The 18,781-nt window shown below is 47.9% G+C and overlaps 1 protein-coding gene across 5 annotated transcripts in view; it reads right to left on the bottom strand.

Moving 5' to 3' along the window:
* Positions 1 to 18,781, bottom strand: part of STK32A (serine/threonine kinase 32A) — a 74,434-nt gene that overhangs the window by 4,616 nt on the left and 51,037 nt on the right. For all 5 annotated transcript variants that reach the window (XM_038772903.1, XM_038772907.1, XM_038772904.1 and 2 more), the window contains 3 exons: positions 11,919 to 12,035; positions 9,622 to 9,747; positions 8,713 to 8,841 (listed from right to left, as the gene is read on the bottom strand). In XM_038772903.1, coding sequence (XP_038628831.1) covers positions 8,713 to 8,841; positions 9,622 to 9,747; positions 11,919 to 12,035 — 372 coding nt within the window. The remainder of the gene's footprint in view (positions 1 to 8,712; positions 8,842 to 9,621; positions 9,748 to 11,918; positions 12,036 to 18,781) is intronic.

Here is an 18,781-nt window from a genome sequence, read left to right as displayed (position 1 = left end):
TGAAACTGCTATATGCTGAACCAAGCACTAATTCTACAGTGACTACTGCATCAGCCTCCTCATTGACCTCCCTCAGTCAACCAATCAATCAATCAATCATATTTATAGAGAAGCAGTGTGGTTTAGTGGAAAGAGCACGGGCTTGGGAGTCAGAGGTTGTAGGTTCTAATACTGGTTCCACCACTTGTTAGCTGTGTGACTTTGGGCAAGTCACTTAACTTCTCTCTGCCTCAGTTCCCTCATTTGTAAAATGGGGATTAAGACGGTGAGCCCCATGTGGGGCAACCTGATTACCTTGAATCTACCCCAGTGCTTAGAACAATGCTTGGCACATAGTAAGTGCTTAACAAACACCATTATTACTATTATTCATTCATTCAATCATGTTTATTGAGCGCTGTGTGCACAGCACTGTACTAAGCGCTTGGAAAGTACAATATAACAGAGTTGGTAGACACATTCCCTACCCACAACAAGCTTACAGTCTAGAGGGAGAGACAGGCATTGCTATAAATGAATAAATTACAGATATGTACAGAAGTGCTGTGGAGCTAAGGGTGGGGTGAATAAAGGGTACAATTCCAAGTGCAGGGATGACACGGAAGGGAGTGGCAGAAGAGGAAATAAGGGCATAGTTGGGGGAAGACCTCGTGGAGGAGACGTAATTTTAAATAAGGCTTTGAAGCTGGGGAGAGTGATCCTGTGTTGGATGTGAAGGTGGAGGCAGTTCCAGACCAGAAGCAGGATGTGGGGAAGGGTTCAACAGTGAGACAGATGAGATTGAGGCACAGTGAGTAGGCCGGTGTTAGAGAGGTGAAGTGTGAGGAATGGGTTGTAGTAGGAAATCAGAGAGGTAAGATAGGAGGGGGCAAGGTCACTGAGTGCTTTAAAGCCAATGGTAAGGAGTTTCCCTTTGATGCAGAGGTGGATGGGCAACCACTGGTGGTCCTTCAGGAGTGGGAAACATGGACTGAATTGTTTTGTAGAAAAATGATCTGGACAGCAAAATGAAGTATGGACTGAAGTGGGGAGAGACAGGAGGGAGAAGGGTCAGCAAGGAGGCTGATACAGTAATCAAGGTGGGATAGAAAACGTGCTTCAATTAATGTGATAGCAGTTTAGATGGAGAGGAAAGGAACTTCAGAATGTGCTGCATCCCTGCCCATCTCTTTGCTTGCTGCACAATTGGCTTCAAAGCTCTCCATCACCTTGCCCCTTACCTCACCTCTCTTCTATCCTTCTACATCCCAGCCCGCACACTCTGCTCCTCTGGTACTAACCTTCTCACTATGCTTTGATCTCGCCTGTCCCACAGTCGACCCCGGGCCCACGTCCTACCTCTGGCCTGGAACGCCCTCCCTCCTCAAATCCGCCAATCAATCACTCTTCCCCTCTTCAAAGCCCTACTGTAGGCTCACCTCCTCCAAGAGGCCTTCCCAAACTAAGTCCCCCTTTCCCTCAGCTCTCTCTACCTTCCGCATCACGACTCACTCCCTTTGTTCTTCCCCCCTCTCACTGCCCCACAGCACTTATGTATATATGTATATATCTATAATTCTATTTATTTATATTGATGTCTGTTTAGTTGTTTTGATGTCTGCCTCCCCCTTTCTAAACTGTAAACCCGGTGTGGGCAGGGATTGTCTCTATTGCTGAATTGTACTTTCCAAGCACTCGGCACACAGTAAGCACTCAATAAATATGACTGACTGACTGAATGAATGAATGAACTCTGTGCTCCAGGGGGACACAGCAGGCTAGAAGGAAGATTTTAGTGATGTTGTGAAGGTTGAACCGATAGGATTTAGTGACAGATTGAATATGTGGGTTGAGTGAGAGAGAAGAGTTGAGGATAATGCCAAGGTAATGGGCTTGCATGACAGAGGAGATAGTGGTGCTGTCTGCAGTGATTGAAAATTCAAGGGGAGGACAGGGTTTAGATGGGAAGATGTGGAGTTCTATTTTGGACATGTTAAGTTTGATGTGTCAGCGGGACATTCAAGTAGAGCTGTCCTGAAGGCAAGACGAAATACCTCCCTCCCTCTTGTCTCTTCCCACTTTAGTCCTTTAGTCCTTCACCCTATTGCCCAGATCCTTTTTCTAAAATACAACTCAGTCCACTTTTCTGCACTCCCCAAGAACCTCCACATGGTGTAGTGGATAGAGCATGGGCCTGGAAGTCAGAAGGTCATGGGTTCTAATCCCGAAACCACCACCTGTCTGTTGTGTGACCTTGGGCAAATCACTTCACTTCTCTGGGCCTCAGTTACCTCATCTGGAAAATGGGGATTAAGACTGTGAGCCCCACGTGGGACGGGGACCATTTCCAACCTATCTTGTTTCTACTCCAGTGCTTAGAACAGTGCCTGGCACACAGTAAATGCTTAACAAATACCATTATTATTATTATTATTATTATCAAATAGAAACACCTAACCATAAGCTTTAAAGCACTCAATCAGCTCACCCCCTCCTACCTTGCCTTGCTGTTGTTCCTACAACAATCTGGTTTGCATACCTCCATCCTCTAATGACAACCTACTCACTGTTCCTCGGTTTCATCTACCTCTTCACCATCTCCTTGACCATGTCCTTCCTCTGGCCTGGAACTCCTTTCCCCTTCAAATATTCCATACACAACTCTCCCCACCTTCAAAGCCTTATTAAAATCACATCTCCTCCAAGAGGTCTTCCCTAAGCCATTTCCTCTACTCCCTTTCCTTTCTGCATCACCTACACACTTGTATGTGTACCCTTTCAAGCACTTGATATTCACCCCACACCAGCCCCACAGCACTTATGTACATATCCATAATTCATTTCAATGTCTGTCTCCCCCTTTAGGCTGTAAGTCTCTTGTGGGGAGGATCGTGTTTACGAACTTTATTGTATTCTACCAGGCACTTGGTACAGTGCTCTGCACACAATAAGTGCTCAAATATTACCACTGATTGATTCCAGCACTTAATACGGTGCCTGGCACAAAGTAAGCACTTAACAAATACCATCATTATTATTAATTGATTGATTGGGAAAATTTGTCTCTGCAATTACAATAGTGATGGTGATGACAAAGTCTCCCTCGAAGAGCAACGGATCAGACTTAGTTTTGAGGCTTCTGAATCAAGAACTTGTGTGGAAGAATTGATCCCAGTGCTAGTGGCTTGTGCAGAGCCATTCACAGTCTCTCCTTCCAGCCTACTGTGTCCCCCTGGGGCACAGAGTACAACAAGCAAGGAGATGGGCAGGAATGCAGCACATTCTGAAATGAATGCACAGGTTCCTTGCCTATAAGACCCACTGGCTGCTGAAGTGACTGCAGCATAGTGCAGGCATTATGCTTCAGTGCCTCGGCCCAGCAGATAGTTACTTTGGAAGCCTCTGTGATCTTCACTGCCCACACTGGCTAACTATTTCACAGGACTTCTGCTGACTCTGTCCAACTCATGGAACACCCTGGGTGGTTCTTCTGTCAAAAACTTTCACCACTGATGGCATTCACCTGCTTGCACGACCAGGAATAAAATCCTGATCTCCCAATTCCCAGAGCTGCACTCTTTCCAGTCAGAGAAACAGCGTGGCTCAGTAGAAAGAGCATGGGCTTTGGAGTCAGAGGTCATGGGTTCAAATCCCAGCTCCGCCAACTGTCAGCTGTGTGACTTTGGGCAAGTCACTTAACTTCTCTGTGCCTCAGTTACCTCATCTGTAAAATGAGACTGTGAGCCCCCCGTGGGACCTGATCACCCTCTAACCTCCCCAGCGCTTAGAACAGTGTTTGCACATAGTAAGCGCTGAATAAATGTCATTATTATTATTATTATTATTATTATTATGAGTAAAATAAGTTATCTCAAAAACTGGGGTGGTTCCACATACACTAGTTAAAGATCTAAGGGGATTGGATTGACTCTTACTGGCCTCAATTTAGAGAGCAGTGAGATTGGATACATGTTCCCTAACCTGGAGATTTTTACACTTCCAAGATGGATGTCTATAATATTTTTGACAAATTATGGTTTCGCTGGAATCTTCAAAGACCTTTCTGAGGGGCCTCATCCACTGACATGTTCCGTTACAACTCCTAAGTGGATGACTCCTAAATCTATCTTTCTAGCCCTGGCCCCTCAACTGACCCACATTTCTGCATCTCAAAATTCACCCCGGAACATCTCCACTTGGATCTCCCACTGTCACCTAAAATTCAACATGTCTAAAATGGAACCTCACCTTTCCCCTGAAACCCAGTTCTCCTAATGACTTTCCAATCCCAGTAGACACTGCCTCACCCTCCCTATCCCAGAAACCAACAGCCTCAGTGTCATCCTTGACACACCACTAGTTTTCAACTTTCACATTTAGTCAACTGCCACATTGTGATGTTACTGGGAGTCTTCAGCCCTAAATCCCAGCTGAAAGAGCCCCCCAGAGTCACTTTATGGAAGTCCGGACCCTAGTCAGTCTCTGCTAGGTCCTAAGGTCCTCCATATTTCTTGCTTTTCTACCACAGGTTTTGAGGTATCCTACTCACTGCCCTGCAGGTCCTTGCACCCCTCTTGCTGTTACTATGGCTGAAGCCTGGGATCTTCCCAAAGGTGTAGGGACAAATCTACCATCCACCTCCTGGAGCTGGCTGCAGGAAGCTCATGGGCAAAGCACTCCTGCCCCCGGCTTATCAGGTCACCTGTCTCCCTAGCACTTGGAGCTACTCCCCCATACCATAGGCAGAACATCAAGTTTTGAGATCTCTATAACATCTAATATAATAATAATTAATAATAATTATGGTATTTGTTAAGCGCTTATTATATGCCAGGCTCTGTTCTAATGGTAGATACAGAAATAGACAGATAAAGGTAGATAGAGAAGCAGCGTAGCTTAGTGGAAAGAGCATGGGTTTAGGAGTCAGAGGTCGTGGGTTCTAATCCCAGCTCCGCCACTTTCAGCTGTATGACTTTGGGCAAGTCACTTAACTTCTCTGTTCCTCAGTCACTTATCTTCTCTGTGCCTCATTTCCCTCATCTGCAAAATGGGGATTAGACTGTGAGCCCCATGTGGGACAACCTGATTACCTTGTATCTACCCCAGTGCTCAGAACAGTGCTTGGCACATAGTAAGCACTTAACAAATACGATTATTATTATTATTATACAAGATAATAATTGGGTTGAATACAGTCCCTGTCCCACACGGGGATCACAGTCTTAATCTCCATTTTGCAGATGAGGGAAATGAGGCACAGAGAAGTTAACTGACTTCCTCAAGGTCACAAAGCTGACAAGTGGGAGCTGGAATTAGAACCCATGACCTTCTGACTACCAGGGCCATGATCTATCCACTAGGCCATGCTGCTTCACCCAAAATTATGGTAATTGTTAAGCACTTACTATGTGTCAGGCACTGTACTAAACCCTGGGGTGGATACAAGCAAATCGGGTTGGACACAATCCTTGTCCCATATGGGGCTCAAAGTCTTAATCCCCATTTTACAGAGCAGGTAACTGAGACGCAGAGAAGTGACTTGCCCAAGGTCACACAGCAGACAAGTGGCAGAGCCAGGATTAGAACCCAGGTCCTTCTGACTCCCAGCCTGTGCTTTACCCACTAGACTACCTGCTTCTTAACAAGGTAACAACCAAAACAAATCCATTACTGTTTCCCTGGGTCTATTACTTCCCTCTCCAGGGCCCTCTGTACTTCCCTGAAGGTATTCTAGGGCTCATGTTCTTCTCTTCAGGAGAAGGAGCCTCATTCCTTCAGAGTCCTAGCTGCAGGACTTCAAACCTCCAGGGATTCTCTTGGATCCCTCCCTGTGCCCCGTATTTGTCCAGGGTCCATAGCATGAGCCCTCCCTGATTCCTGCTCACTTTCCCCTTGCCTCAAGGTAGCTGAGGGTCTCCTTCTTCCCTAACCTGGCCCTTCTACTTTCTCTACAGTCTTTCACTCTGATTGGTTCAGCTTACACTTCAGGGAGGAGCACTCCTGGGTTCTTCCTCCCCCTCCTATGTGTGGGGATCAGTGGAATTTGTTGTCATACAGATCCTGCTGCTTCATTCATTCAATCAATTGTATTTATTGAGCTGTGGACTGTGTGCAGAGCACTGTACTAAGCGCTTGGAAAGTACAATTTGGCAACAGATAGCAACAGTCCCTACCCAATAAAGGGCTCACAGTCTAGAAGGGGGAGACAGACAACAAAACAAAACAAGTAGACAGGTGTCAATACCATCAAAATAGATAAATAGAATTATAGATATAGAAACATCATTAATAAAATAAATGGAGTAATAAATATGTACAAATTACACAAGTGCTGTGAGAGGGGGAAGGGGGAAGGGCAGAGGGAGGGAGTGGGAGCGGTGGGGAGGGGAGGAGGAGCAGAGGAAAAGTGGGGGACAGTCTGGGAAGGCCTCCTGGAGGAGGTGAGCTCTCAGTAGGGCTTTGAAGGGAGGAAGAGAGCTAGTTTGGTGGTGGACGTGTGGAGCGATGGCATTCCAGGCCAGGGGTAGGCATGGGCAAGGGGTCGATGGCAGGACAGGTGAGAACGAGGCACAGTGAGGAGGTTAGCGGCAGAGGAGCGGAGTGTGTGGGCTGGGCTGTAGAAGGAGAGAAGGGAGGTGAGGAAGGAGGAAGCAAGGTGATGGAGAGCTTTGAAGCCAATAGTGAGGCGTTTTTGCTTCATGCAAAGGTTGATAGGCAACCACTGTAGATTTTTGAGGAGGGGAGTGACATGACCAGAGTGTTTCTATAGAAAGATAATCCGGGCAGCAGAGTAAGTATAGACTGAAGAGGGGTGAGACAGGAGGATGGGAGATCAGAAAGGAGGCTGATTCAGTATTCCAGTTGGGATAGGATGAGAGATTGAACCAACAAGGTGGCAGTTTGGATGGAGAGGAAAGGGCGGATCTTGGCGATGTTGTGAAGGTGAGAACGGCAGGTTTTGGTGACAGATTGGATGTGTTGGGTGAATAAGAAAGCCGAGTCAAGGATGACAGCAAGGTTGCGGGCTTGTGAGATGGGAAGGATGGTAGTGCCGTCCACAGTGACGGGAAAGTCATGGAGAGGACAGGGTTTGGGAGGGAAGATAAGGAGCTCAGTCTTGGACATGTTGAGTTTTAGGAGGTGGGAGGACATCCAGGTGGAGATGTCCTGAAGGCAGGAGGAGATATGAGCCTGGAGGGAGGGAGAGAGAACAGGAGAGGAGATGTAGATTTGGGTGTCATCTGCGTAGAGATGATAGTTGAAGCCGTGGGAGCAAATGAGTTCTCCAAGGGAGTGATTGTAGATGGAGAACAGAAGGGGACCAAAAACTGACCCTTGAGGAACCCATACAGTACGGGGATGGGAGGGGGATGAGGAGTACGCAAAGGAGACTGAGAATGTATGGCCAGGAGATAAGAGGAGAACCAGGAGAGAACAGAGTCCATGAAGTCAAGGTTGGATAATGTGATGAGGAGAAGGGGATGATTCATAGTGTCAAAGGCAGCTGAGATGTCGAAGAGGATTAGGTTAGAATAGGAGCCACTGGATTCAGATAGAAGGAGGTCATTGGTGGCTTACTTAGTACTTGTGGGTTTCTCAGCCTCCAGTCTGTCACCCATCCAACCTCTACTACTCACTCTTGCAGGGATCATATTCCTGAAGTGTCACTCTGCCCACAACTCTCCTCTCCTCAAAACCCTTCAGGAGAGTCAAGGCTACAGAGGCAGATTTGGGAGTCATTGGCACAGAGGTGGTATAGCAGAAGCATGTGAGCTGATGAGCTCCCTAATAGAGTAGATGGAAAGCAAGAAGAGGAGAGGACCTAGGACAGCACCTCAGTGTCACCCATGGTAACAGCATGAGAGACAGAGGAGAAGCCAAGCAAATGGAACTGAGAAGGAGCAGTCCGAGAGATAGGAAAAGAAGAATAGCACTGTGTTAGCAAAACTGAGCCCTGATAGTGCTTCGTGGAGAGATTGGCCCACAGTGTCTAAAGCAGAAAAGAGATCGAGGAAGGTCAGGATGGACTATAGGCCTTGGACTTAGCTTTAAGGAGGCCACTGGTGACCTTGGAGAGAAGAATCTCAGTGGAATTAATGGGTTGAAGGCCAGACTGTAGAGGGTCAAGAAAAGAGTTGGTGGAGAGGAAATTAAGGCAGTGGGTGTATGTGATCCATACTACGAGTTTGGAAGAGAATGGGAGGAAGAAGATGGGGTGTGAGCTGTAAGTGACCTTGCGGTCAAGAGAGGGCTTTTTTTAAAAAAATGGGGGAAGACTTGTGAGTGCTTGAAGGCAGCAGGGAAGGAGCCACTGGAGAGTGAGAGACTGAAGATGGCAGAGTCTTGTGGGGTACAGCTGCTGCTGTTCTCCTCTCAACATTCTGAAAGTAGAAGAGGCTGCTTCTCTGTTCTGGCACGGAGCAGCATATTGCTGTGGGCTTTGGTGGCATGGAGAGATTCACATCCCACAAGCTGCTCACTTCCTTGGAGTTGGGAGGGGAGTGATTGGGGCAGGGAATGAGACCTTTCTTTACTCTGTCCTTCACAGGTGCCTAGTACAGTGCACAGCACCAAGTGGGTGCTCAATAAATACATCTACTACTACTACTGGAAAAGAATAGCAACAGCAATGATAATGGTGATGGTAATGATCAGTCATTTTTCTCTTTCTATTCCCAGGGAACTTCTGGGTAGAGGTGGATGTGGAGAGTAGGAAGAGAGGCTTTCACTCACCTGGGATGAATCATCCTTCCTGATGTTCTTCTCTTTCTTGGCCAGACGCTTCTTTTTCTTATGAAGTGGCTTGGACTCCAGGATCATTTCTTCCAGTTCAAATGTGGGGTCACAGTTTAGTTGGCCTTTCTACAGAGAATGGAACGGCAGGTGTTTTATCCTCCATATCTCAAAGTCAACATGCTTTCCCAGGCTCCAATGAAAACTCCACCCCCCAAGCCACAGTCCTCTTCCCCAAGTTGGCCCATGAACCAGCTGCTCCTGGAGGCTTAAAGTGACATGCTGCCTCTCTGCCACCTCTCCTTCCCTGTTATCCCTCTGCTCTCCCTGCGGCAAACTTTCCTAATTCTTCACACTTATTTTGGGTTTTCTCATTTTAGATAAGCTCTCAGAGGTTGTAAGTGCAAACTCACCCTTTCCCAAATTGTATTTTCCTTCTTTGTCCTGGGAGATTCCTTTATATATTCCTTGCAGAGTTGTACATGTACCCAGATTTCAGGGATGCCATCTGGCCACCTGGAGCTGGACCTACAGGTGCCTATGAGCCCTCTCTGCCCACTGCTATCTCCAAGGTGGTCAGCCTCTATCCCCAGTCTTCCAGACATCAGACTGGACAGTGGGGAGAAACTAAGTTGTGTTACCCCTTGGTCTCTATCTCTGGGAATACATGTTTCCCAGTGCAGGGGATAGGGCAGGAGTCAGGGCCCACTGGGCATGTGTCCAACCCAGTTAGGGCCTTGTAGAAGCCATTACCCTGGTGTCAGTGAGATTAATGGGAGTGTGGCTCCCTCCCGGCAGAGAGAATTTCCCCTCACCCCAGCCCCATGACTGGAGTTCATTGTATGGAACCAGGCCTTGGGCTGACCCCAGAGTGAAATCACCCCCAAAGTAGTGGTTTGATCGCCTTACATTGGGAATGAAGCCTGGAATCAACCTCTTCTGAAACACAGCATCCCAGTTCATGTTAGCCAGGTAGGTAAATTCCTGGATATCCGTCAGCTGAGAAAATCGGTTTTCGGGATTTTGCTCCAGCAGCTGGCAATGGAAAATGACATTTATGGACCTGAGGCATGAGCAGACCCCCTTAGGGTTAGCTTGCTGGTTAACTACCAGGCCCTGGCTCTTGCAGATTTGGCCAGCTCTGAGCATTCAGTGAAGGCATAGCTAGCTCACCCTGGGGAGTCGTTGGGGGACTAGACTATTGATGGGCTTGCCAGTCTCTGGAGGATCAGACTTTGATTTCCGAAGTTTACTAGCTGTTTCTCCAGCTCTTCTGGAGCCCCAAGCATTGGGGGAGGGAGACGGGGCGGGGGGAGGGGGAGAGAGAGAGAGGGGGAGGGGGGGGAGGGGGGGGGAGAGAGAGGGAGAGAGAGAGAGAGAGGGAGGGAGAGGGAGAGGGAGAGGGAGAGGGAGAGGGAGGGGGGGGGAGAGAGAGAGAGAGAGAGAGAGAGAGAGAGAGAGAGAGAGAGAGAGAGAGAGAGAGAGAGAGAGAGAGAGAGAGAGAGAGAGAGAGAGAGAGAGAGAGAGAGAGAGAGAGAGAGAGAGAGAGAGAGAGAGAGAGAGAGAGAGAGAGAGAGAGAGAGAGAACGTGTCTGCACACCCTCTAGAAAAAGCTTCTATTAGGCCAGGCCGCGAAGTCAGCTTTGCTGCACGCATCTCTGGATGAGGAGCAGTGAGAACACGTTCAGCACCTGACAGAGCTGTGCCACATTATGGGGAAGAAGACTTTGAGTTGAGGCCAGGAGTTGAACTATTCACCTGAGTAATTACAGCAGAGGAGTTGAAGTCAATTGCTATGGGCAGATGATCAGTTTCCTGGCACATTAACCAAGAAGTGGTCTCCCCTTGTTGCTGAAGCAGGTAACCCCTTCCAGAAGAACTCACTCTGCAGGAGGCCCCAGTTGGGAGACATCTTTTGGGTAAGGAGTCCATCCCTGCCCCTTGCAGTCTAGTTGCGCTCAAAAGACTGAGGTGAGTGGGACCTCAACTTCCAAAGGTTCCACTGAGACCACCATTAGCCCTCAGTTAACCCCATTTTTAACTAATTTCTCCTAGAGGTAACTTTGGGACTCACTGCTGCCCAGGGGACTCTGGCTTCAGGGATAAAATGCATGACTTCATAGTAATGTTTTTCAGGGCTATACCTTCTTTTGTTTTCTACTGGTAAGATTCAGTTGTGAGCAAAAATTGGATGATGGATTTTCAAATCTCGTGCAGAGTTTGGAAAGAGGGATCACTCTCCCAGTACAGTGTAAACTCCTTGAATCAGGATCATGTCTTCTAACTCTCTTGAACTCTCCCAAGTGCTCAGTACAGCATTCTGCACATGACAAGCACTCAATAAATACCACAGATTGATCTATTGCACAGGCCTGTCGTGGAAGGAAAGTGCTAGGAATCAAGCCTTCTTTGTTGGACAGCAGCAGTTCCTGGGCTCCTGATGATTTTTTGTAAAAGGTCTCAATCCTGCTGGAAGGGACCAACTTGAAAGAGGGAGTGGATGTCTGCTTGACTGCCCCTCAGAAGAATGGGGTTCCAGATGCAAGCCCCATGCAGGACAAGGACTGTCTCTGACCTGATTATCTTGTATCCACCACAGCACAAGCACTTAACAAATGCCACAATTATATTATTAGGTATAATTAACTAGTAATAATAATAACAATGATGGCATTTATTAAGCACTTACTATGTGCATAGCACTGTTCTAAGTGCTGGGGAGGTTACAAGGTGATCAGGTTGCCCCACAGGGGGCTCACAGTCAATCCCCATTATACAGATGAGGTAACTGAGGCACAGAGAAGTTAAATGATTTGCCCAAAGTCACACAGCTGACAATTGGCGGAGCCAGGATTTGAACCCATGACCACTGACTCCAAAGCCTGTGCTCTTTCCACTGAACCACGCTGCTTCTACCCACAAAGAACTCTCCAGAGGCAGAAAATGGACTTCCCCCAAACCTGAGGGGAGGCATGATCATCACTGACATCACCATCAAGCCAGGAACAACTGAACTGATGGGGTGCAGAGTGCTGGAGTGGGTGTTTGGGATCTCACCCAAGAAGCCAATGATGAAATCAAGTCTAATGAGGGATACCAGTAGACTGAACAATCAGGTGATGGACAGAGGATTCATTTACCCACCACACAGGAAGGACTAGAACGCCTGGCTAGAGGTCTCTGCTCCCTCGGCCCTCCCTCTCTACCTTTCGCAGCAGTGATACCATGTCCCCCGACCAAGAAGCTGGATAGGTCACTATGGCCGTCTGGAACATGTGCACAATTTCACTTGGTGATGTGCTGGAGCGGATATGATACGGCCTCTGGGAAAACAAAACGGAAACAATTTTGAGGGGAATCCTAACAACATTCTTTCAGAAATCAACATTCAACAGGGTAGGTCATGGGGCAGCAGAAGAGGTGTTATCTACTTGAAGCAGGTACAGGTAGAAAAAGAAGGTGGATGAGTCACTTCCTGGGCATTCCTTCCCCAACCCAACCAGAACTTCCAGGGACAGGAGATGTTCCTGCTATTTCCACTTCCCCTTCTCCAACTCCTTCTGAATCTATTTATTGTACACCAAGCGCTTAGTACAGTGCTCTGCACCCAGTAAGCACTCAATAAATATGACTGGCAGACTGACCGACTAATATTTGCAATCTCCAGGAGCACGTATTAACATATTTTACCTACCCCATTAGTTACACAATAACATGTTAATATTCCCTCTTCCATTTTTCTATTTGTAATCAATTTTAGTGACTGTCTCCCTTGCCAGATTGTAATCCCCTTGAAGGCAGGGATCATGTCAATTAAATCTATTGTACTCTCTCAAGTTCATTCATTCAATCGTATTTATTGAGCGCTTACTGTGTGCAGAGCACTGTACTAAGCATTTGGGAAGTACAAGTTGGCAACATATAGAGACGGTCCTTACCCAACAATGGGCTCACAGTCTAGAAGGGGGAGACAGACAACAGAACAAAACATGTGGACAGGTGTCAAGTCATCAGAATAAATAGAAGTAAAGCTAGATGCACATCATTAACAAAATAGACTAGTAAATATGTACAAGTAAAATAAATAGAGTAATAAATCTGTACAAACATATATACAGGTGTTGTGGGGAGGGGAAGGAGGTAGGTGGGGGGATGGGGTGGGGGAGAGGAAGGAGGGGGCTCTCAGTCTGGGAAGGTCTCCTGGAGGAGGTGAGCTCTCAGTAGGGCTTTGAAGGGAGGAAGAGAGCTAGCTTGGCAGATGTGCGGAGGGAGGGCATTCTAGGCCAGGGGGAGGAAGTGGGCCTGACGTCGACGGTGGGACAGGCGAGAACGAGGCACAGTGAGGAGGTTAGCGGCAGAGGAGTGGAGGGTGTGGGCTGGGCTGTAGAAGGATAGAAGGGAGGTGAGGTAGGAGGGGGCGAGGTGATGGACAGCCTTGAAGCCGAAAGTGAGGAGTTTTTGCTTGATGCGTAGGTTGACTGGTAGCCACTGGAGATTTTTGAGGAGGGGAGTAACATGCCCAGAGCGTTTCTGCATAAAGATGATCCGGGCAGCAGCGTGAAGTATAGACTGAAGCGGGGAGAGACAGGAGGATGGGAGATCAGAGAGGAGGCTGATGCAGTAATACAGTCAGGATAGGATGAGAGATTGAACCGGCAAGGTAGTGATTTGGATGGAGAGGAAACGGCGGATCTTGGCAATGTTATGGAGGTGAGACCGGCAGGTTTTGATGATGGACTGGATATGTAAGGTGAACGAGAGAGCGGAGTCGAGGATGACACCAAGATTGTGGGCTTGCGAGATGGGAAGGATGGTAGTCCGTCTACAGTGATGGGAAAGTCAGGGACAGGGCCGGGTTTGGGAGGGAAGATAAGGAGTTCACTCTTGGACATACTGAGTTTTAGATGGTGGGCAGACATCCAGATGGAGATGTCCTGAAGGCAGGAGGAGACCCGAGCCTGAAATGAGGGAGAGAAAGCAGGGGCAGAGATGTAGATTTGGGTATCATCAGCGTAGAGATGATAGTTGAAGCCGTGGGAGTGAATTAGTTGACCAAGGGAGTGAGTGTAGATGGAGAACAGAAGGGGACCAAGAACTGACCCTTGAGGAACCCCTATAAGTAAGGGGATGGGAAGGGGAGGAGGAGCCCCCAAAGGAGACTGAAAATGAATGGCCAGAGAGATAAGAGGAGGGGACGGAGTCTGTGAAGCCAAGGTTGGATAGCGTGTTGAGGAGAAGGGGGTGGTCCACAGTGTCGAAGGCAGCTGAGAGGTCGAGGAGGATTAGGATAGAGTAGGAGCCGTTGGATTTAGCAAGAAGGAGGTCATTGGTGACCTTTGAGAGGGCAGTTTCAGTGGAGTGTAGGGGATGGAAGCCAGATTGGAGGGGGTCGAGGACAGAGTTAGCATTGATGAAATCAAGGCAGCGGGTGTAGATGACTCGTTCAAGGAGTTTGGAAAGGAATGGTAGGAGGGAGATAGGGCGATAACTAGAAGGGGAGGTGGGGTCAAGAGAGGGTTTTTTTAGGATGGGGGAGACGTGGGCATGTTTGAAGGCAGAGGGAAAGGAACCAGTGGAGAGTGAGTGGTTGAAGATGGAAGTTAAGGAGGGGAGGAGGGAAGGGGCGAGAGATTTCATAAGATGAGAGGGAATGGGGTCAGAAGCACAGGTGGCTGGAGTAGCACTTGAGAGGAGGGAGGAGATCTCATCTGAAGATACTGCTGGGAAGGATGGGAGAGTAGCGGAGAGGGTTGAGAGCACGGGAGTTGGAGAAGGGGGAGGAGTGACTTTGGGGAGCTCAGACGTGATGGAGTTAATTTTACTAATGAAGTAAGAGGCCAGATTGTTGGGGGTGAGGGATGGAGGAGGGGGAGGAACAGAGGGCCTGAGAAGGGAGTTAAATGTACAGAAGAGCTGATGGGGATGATGGGCACAGGTGTCAATAAAGGAGGAGAAATAGTTTTGCCTGGCAGAGGAGAGAGCAAAGTTAAGGTAGGAAAGGATAAACCTGAAGTGAACAAGATTGGCTTGGTGCTTAGACTTTCGCCAGTAGCCTTCAGCAGCTCGAGCATAAGAGCGAAGGAGGCGGACAGTAACAGTGATCCAGGGCTGTGGGTTAGTGGTACGAGAGCGGCAAAGGGAAAGGGGAGCGAGCGAGTTGAGCTGAGTAGAGAGGGTAAAGTTGAGAGCAGTAATCTGGTTACCAAGATTGGGTAGAGAGGAAAGGAAGGCGAGGTGGGGTGCCATGCGCTGAGAAAGAAGGATAGGGTCGAGAGAGCAGAGGTCTCTGGGAGGTAGTAATATAGATTTACAGGGGAGAGGAGTGTGAATGAGGAGGCAGGTGAGAAGGTTAAGATCAGAGAGAGGGATTTCAGAGTTGGTGAAGGTGGAGATAGTGCAGTGGTAGGAGGTGATGAGGTCGAGGTTGTAACCAAGTTGGTGAGTGGGGGAGGTGGAGTGGAGTAGGAGTTTGGCAGCGTCAAGGAGAGATAGAAGGCTGGTGGCAGAGGAGTCACCAGGTACATCCATGTGGATGTTGAAATCTCCGAGGATCAGAGTGGGCATGGAAAAGGAGAGAGGGAAGGTGATAAAGGGGTCAAAATCTTTAAAGAAGTTGGAGGTGAGGCCGGAGGGACGGTAGATGATGGCTACAAGAATCTTGAGGGGCTGGTAGCGGCAAATAATGTGGGCTTCAAAGGAGGGGAAGGAAAGGGAAAGGGGAGGAAGGATAGTGCGAAAGCGACATTGGGGAGCAAGAAGGAAACCAACGCCTCCTCCTTTTCCTGTGAGTCTGGAGGAGTGTGAGAAGAAGAGGCCTCCACTGGAGTGAGCAGCAGAAGACACCTTGTCATCTGGAGAGGGCCATATTTCGGTTAGGGCGCGGGGGAGTCGAGAGCTGGAAAGGAATAGGTCCAGATGAAAGGGAGCTTACCTATAATGGAGCGGAGGTTCCGAAGGCCACGGCTGGCAGCAGCTGTAGAAGGAGGGGCGGGAGAGGGAAGGATGCGAGGAGTGGGGACGGTTTGGATTGGGATGAGTTGGCGGGACCCTGGGCGAGGAGAAGGGGAAGAGGGGTGGCGTTGAGAAAGGAGAACTGGGATGCGGTGAGGGCGGGGAGGAGGGGAGGGAGGGGGCTGGGAGGGGAGGCAGAGGGCTGGGAGGGAGGAGTTGAGGGTTGGCGCTGGTACAGAGGATTTAATAAGTATTTCATAAGTGTTTAATAAGATGCTGTAAAATGGGGATTAAGACTGTGAGCCCACTGTGGGACAACCTGATCTCTTTGCAACCTCCCCAGAACTTAGAACAGTGCTTTGCACATAGTAAGTGCTTAATAAATGCCATTATTATTATTATTATTATTATCATTATTATGCTCTCCACAAGGGTAAGTGATCAATAAATACTATTAATTGATTGCACTCCTTCAGGACAGGGACAGGGTCTTGCTGCTGTAGTATTTAGGCAGTCCTTAGCACTCATCAGGTGATAAATAAATTTCATTGATTGATGGAATTATCCATATATTGAATGGTGGACTGAGCCTTCACCACCAAGCAGAAACAGTACTTTGACCTGGTCTGCAGGTTGCAGTTAAATGGTTAGGGTACCACAGTGGATTCTGGGAGAATTCCTCTCCAAACCACACTCTGGTCCTCGTATCTGGATAGAGAGGGGTATAATGGGGTATCTTATAAGACATAAAACATCTTAGATCTGAGGGCAGGCTACCCTCAGCACACTGGCTGGATGGACTAACCAGTGAAAACGTTCCAACTCTGATAGTTACCTGGCCCTGAGAGAGGGAACTTATGGCTCCCATCACCTCTTCAATTCACAATGGTCCTAGGAAATATTTTTTTGAGACACAGTGTGAGAGGAGGCAAAAGTAAACACCATTTTTCTAAACCTTTAGCCTGCCAGTTCCCAAGTACTGCTGATCCTCTGAACTTTATTGCATAAATGTGCCCTTTCCCTTTCTTACTCCCCCATTCAAGCAATGGTATGTATTGAGTACAATACCACAGAGTTGGTAGACACATTCCCTGCCCACAAGGAGCTAGTATGAGCCCTAATCCCTTGGAGGCTAATTCACTGCCACAAATCCCCTGCCTTTCCCTCAGCTACTAAATTTTCCTGTCCCAAGGACTGATGCAGTAGTCAATCTCTCCCTTGCTCTAACACTCTAAAACTGTCTCAAGGGCCATTAGCAAGGAACCAAACAATGGCATTTATTACACAGCTGAGCATGGAGCACTGTACTAAATGCTTAGGAGAATGCTTAGGTCCTTGAAGGCAGGGATTGTGTCTACCAGCTTTATTGTACTCTCCCAAGCACTGAGTACAGTACTCTGCACAAAGTAAGTGCTCAAGTCCTCTAGACTGTAAGCTCATTGTGGGCAGGGAATGTGTCTGGTATATTGTTATATCGTACTCTCCCAAGCACTTAGTACAGTGCTCTGCAAACAGTAAGTCCTTAATTAATACAATTGACTGACTCAATAAATACTACTGATTGATATTGTACTCTCCCAAAAACTTAGGACAGTGCTTTGAACAGAATGAGCCCTTGATAAATACTATTTAGTGAATGACAGATAAGCGGGGGATGAATAGGTAGATTTGAGAGTAATCTGCATTGATGAGGAGGCTAAAGCCACATGAACACATGAGCTAAATATAAGGGAGACTTGAACGTGAAGAATGGGAGATGGAAGACAGTCTTAGGACAGTCTTAGGAGGGGAGTATTAGTCTTTGGGCAGCCTTAGGAGGGGAGAAGACTGGAAGAAGATATTTTAAAGAGGAGAGAGGGTCTGAGGCACAGTTAGAAGGGGCTAACCTGGAGAACAGGTGAGACTCAGGTAGGATAGAGAAGAAAGTAGGAAGAGGAGGAGGAGGAAGAAGAAGAGGAGGAGGAGGAAGAGAAGGGTGCACTGTTGTGGTACTATTGCCAGAGCCCCAGAAGAAAAAGAACTGGGGGAGCATTAAGAGCAGGAATTAGACAGATGTTTCAGGGAACCAAGGAACCAGACTGAACCAGAAACTGCCTTCTGGTCCACTGTGGGTCATCCTTCAGGGGATTTGCAGTGGATATGCAAATCCCTGCCCACAACAAGCTTATAGTCTAGAAGACTTGAGCACTTACATTGTGCAGAGCACTATACTCAGTGCTTGGGAGAGTATAATAGAGTTGGTAGATACAATCCCTGCCTTTAAAGACCTTAAAGTCTAGTGGAGGAGACAGACATTAAAATAAATTTTGCAATTTTGCAGTGGATCTAGACTAGATCTATGATGGGGGCCTATGAAATTAAAGGAGCTATCCCAAGGGGGACTTAAGGGGAACCCAGCCCCACTCCAGCCTTCAAGATTTTTCTGCATAGGACAACCCCCTTCCCAGCTGATTCTGAGGTCCCCAAACTGCCCAAGGGTGTGGGCCCCACACTTGGAAGGCCTGGGCAGTTTCCCCAATGCCAGAAAATCTGCAGACTGCCTCCTTTTGGCCATGAAAATCACAAAAAAAGGCATGCTAACTGTTTCCTGACCCCACAAGTCCAGGTTGTAGAAAAGATTCATTTAGTGATCTCATTGTTCTCCTTTGGTGCACTTTTTCTGCCCAACTGCCTGACCCTCTCTCCCTCTGGATATTGCTTCCTTTGGCAGGCTGGACCTCATCCGCTTGACCCCTCCCCCAGTGCATCATGCCAAGGAGCAAAAGGGCCTGGCAACTGCCTCACTTTTACCCTGTGTATGAGTGCCTAAGACTGATCTTAAAATGCCCCTCTGCCCCCCAGGCTAGGAACTTTCCAAGTTTCTGTTGTATTGTACTCTCCCAAGTGCTGAGTAAAGTGCTCTGTACATAATAAGCACTCAATAAATACCATTGATTTATTGATTGATTTCAGTATAATCCCAAACCCAGAACAGGAGATATAACAGGTCAAACCATCCATGCAGGACAAGGATTGAATTTGATTGACAACCCAATGACTGCAGAGGGTGCTCAGACGGAGTATAAGATTGGAATGGGAAAATTTCTTTCTTTGAACAAACGTTGGTTTTCCATTCCCT

Source organism: Tachyglossus aculeatus, chromosome X1, assembly GCF_015852505.1.
Source record: "Tachyglossus aculeatus isolate mTacAcu1 chromosome X1, mTacAcu1.pri, whole genome shotgun sequence".
Classification (NCBI taxonomy): domain Eukaryota; kingdom Metazoa; phylum Chordata; class Mammalia; order Monotremata; family Tachyglossidae; genus Tachyglossus; species Tachyglossus aculeatus.
The sequence above is the reverse complement of the archived record's forward strand: the minus strand, read 5'-3'. Positions and strand labels throughout refer to the sequence as shown.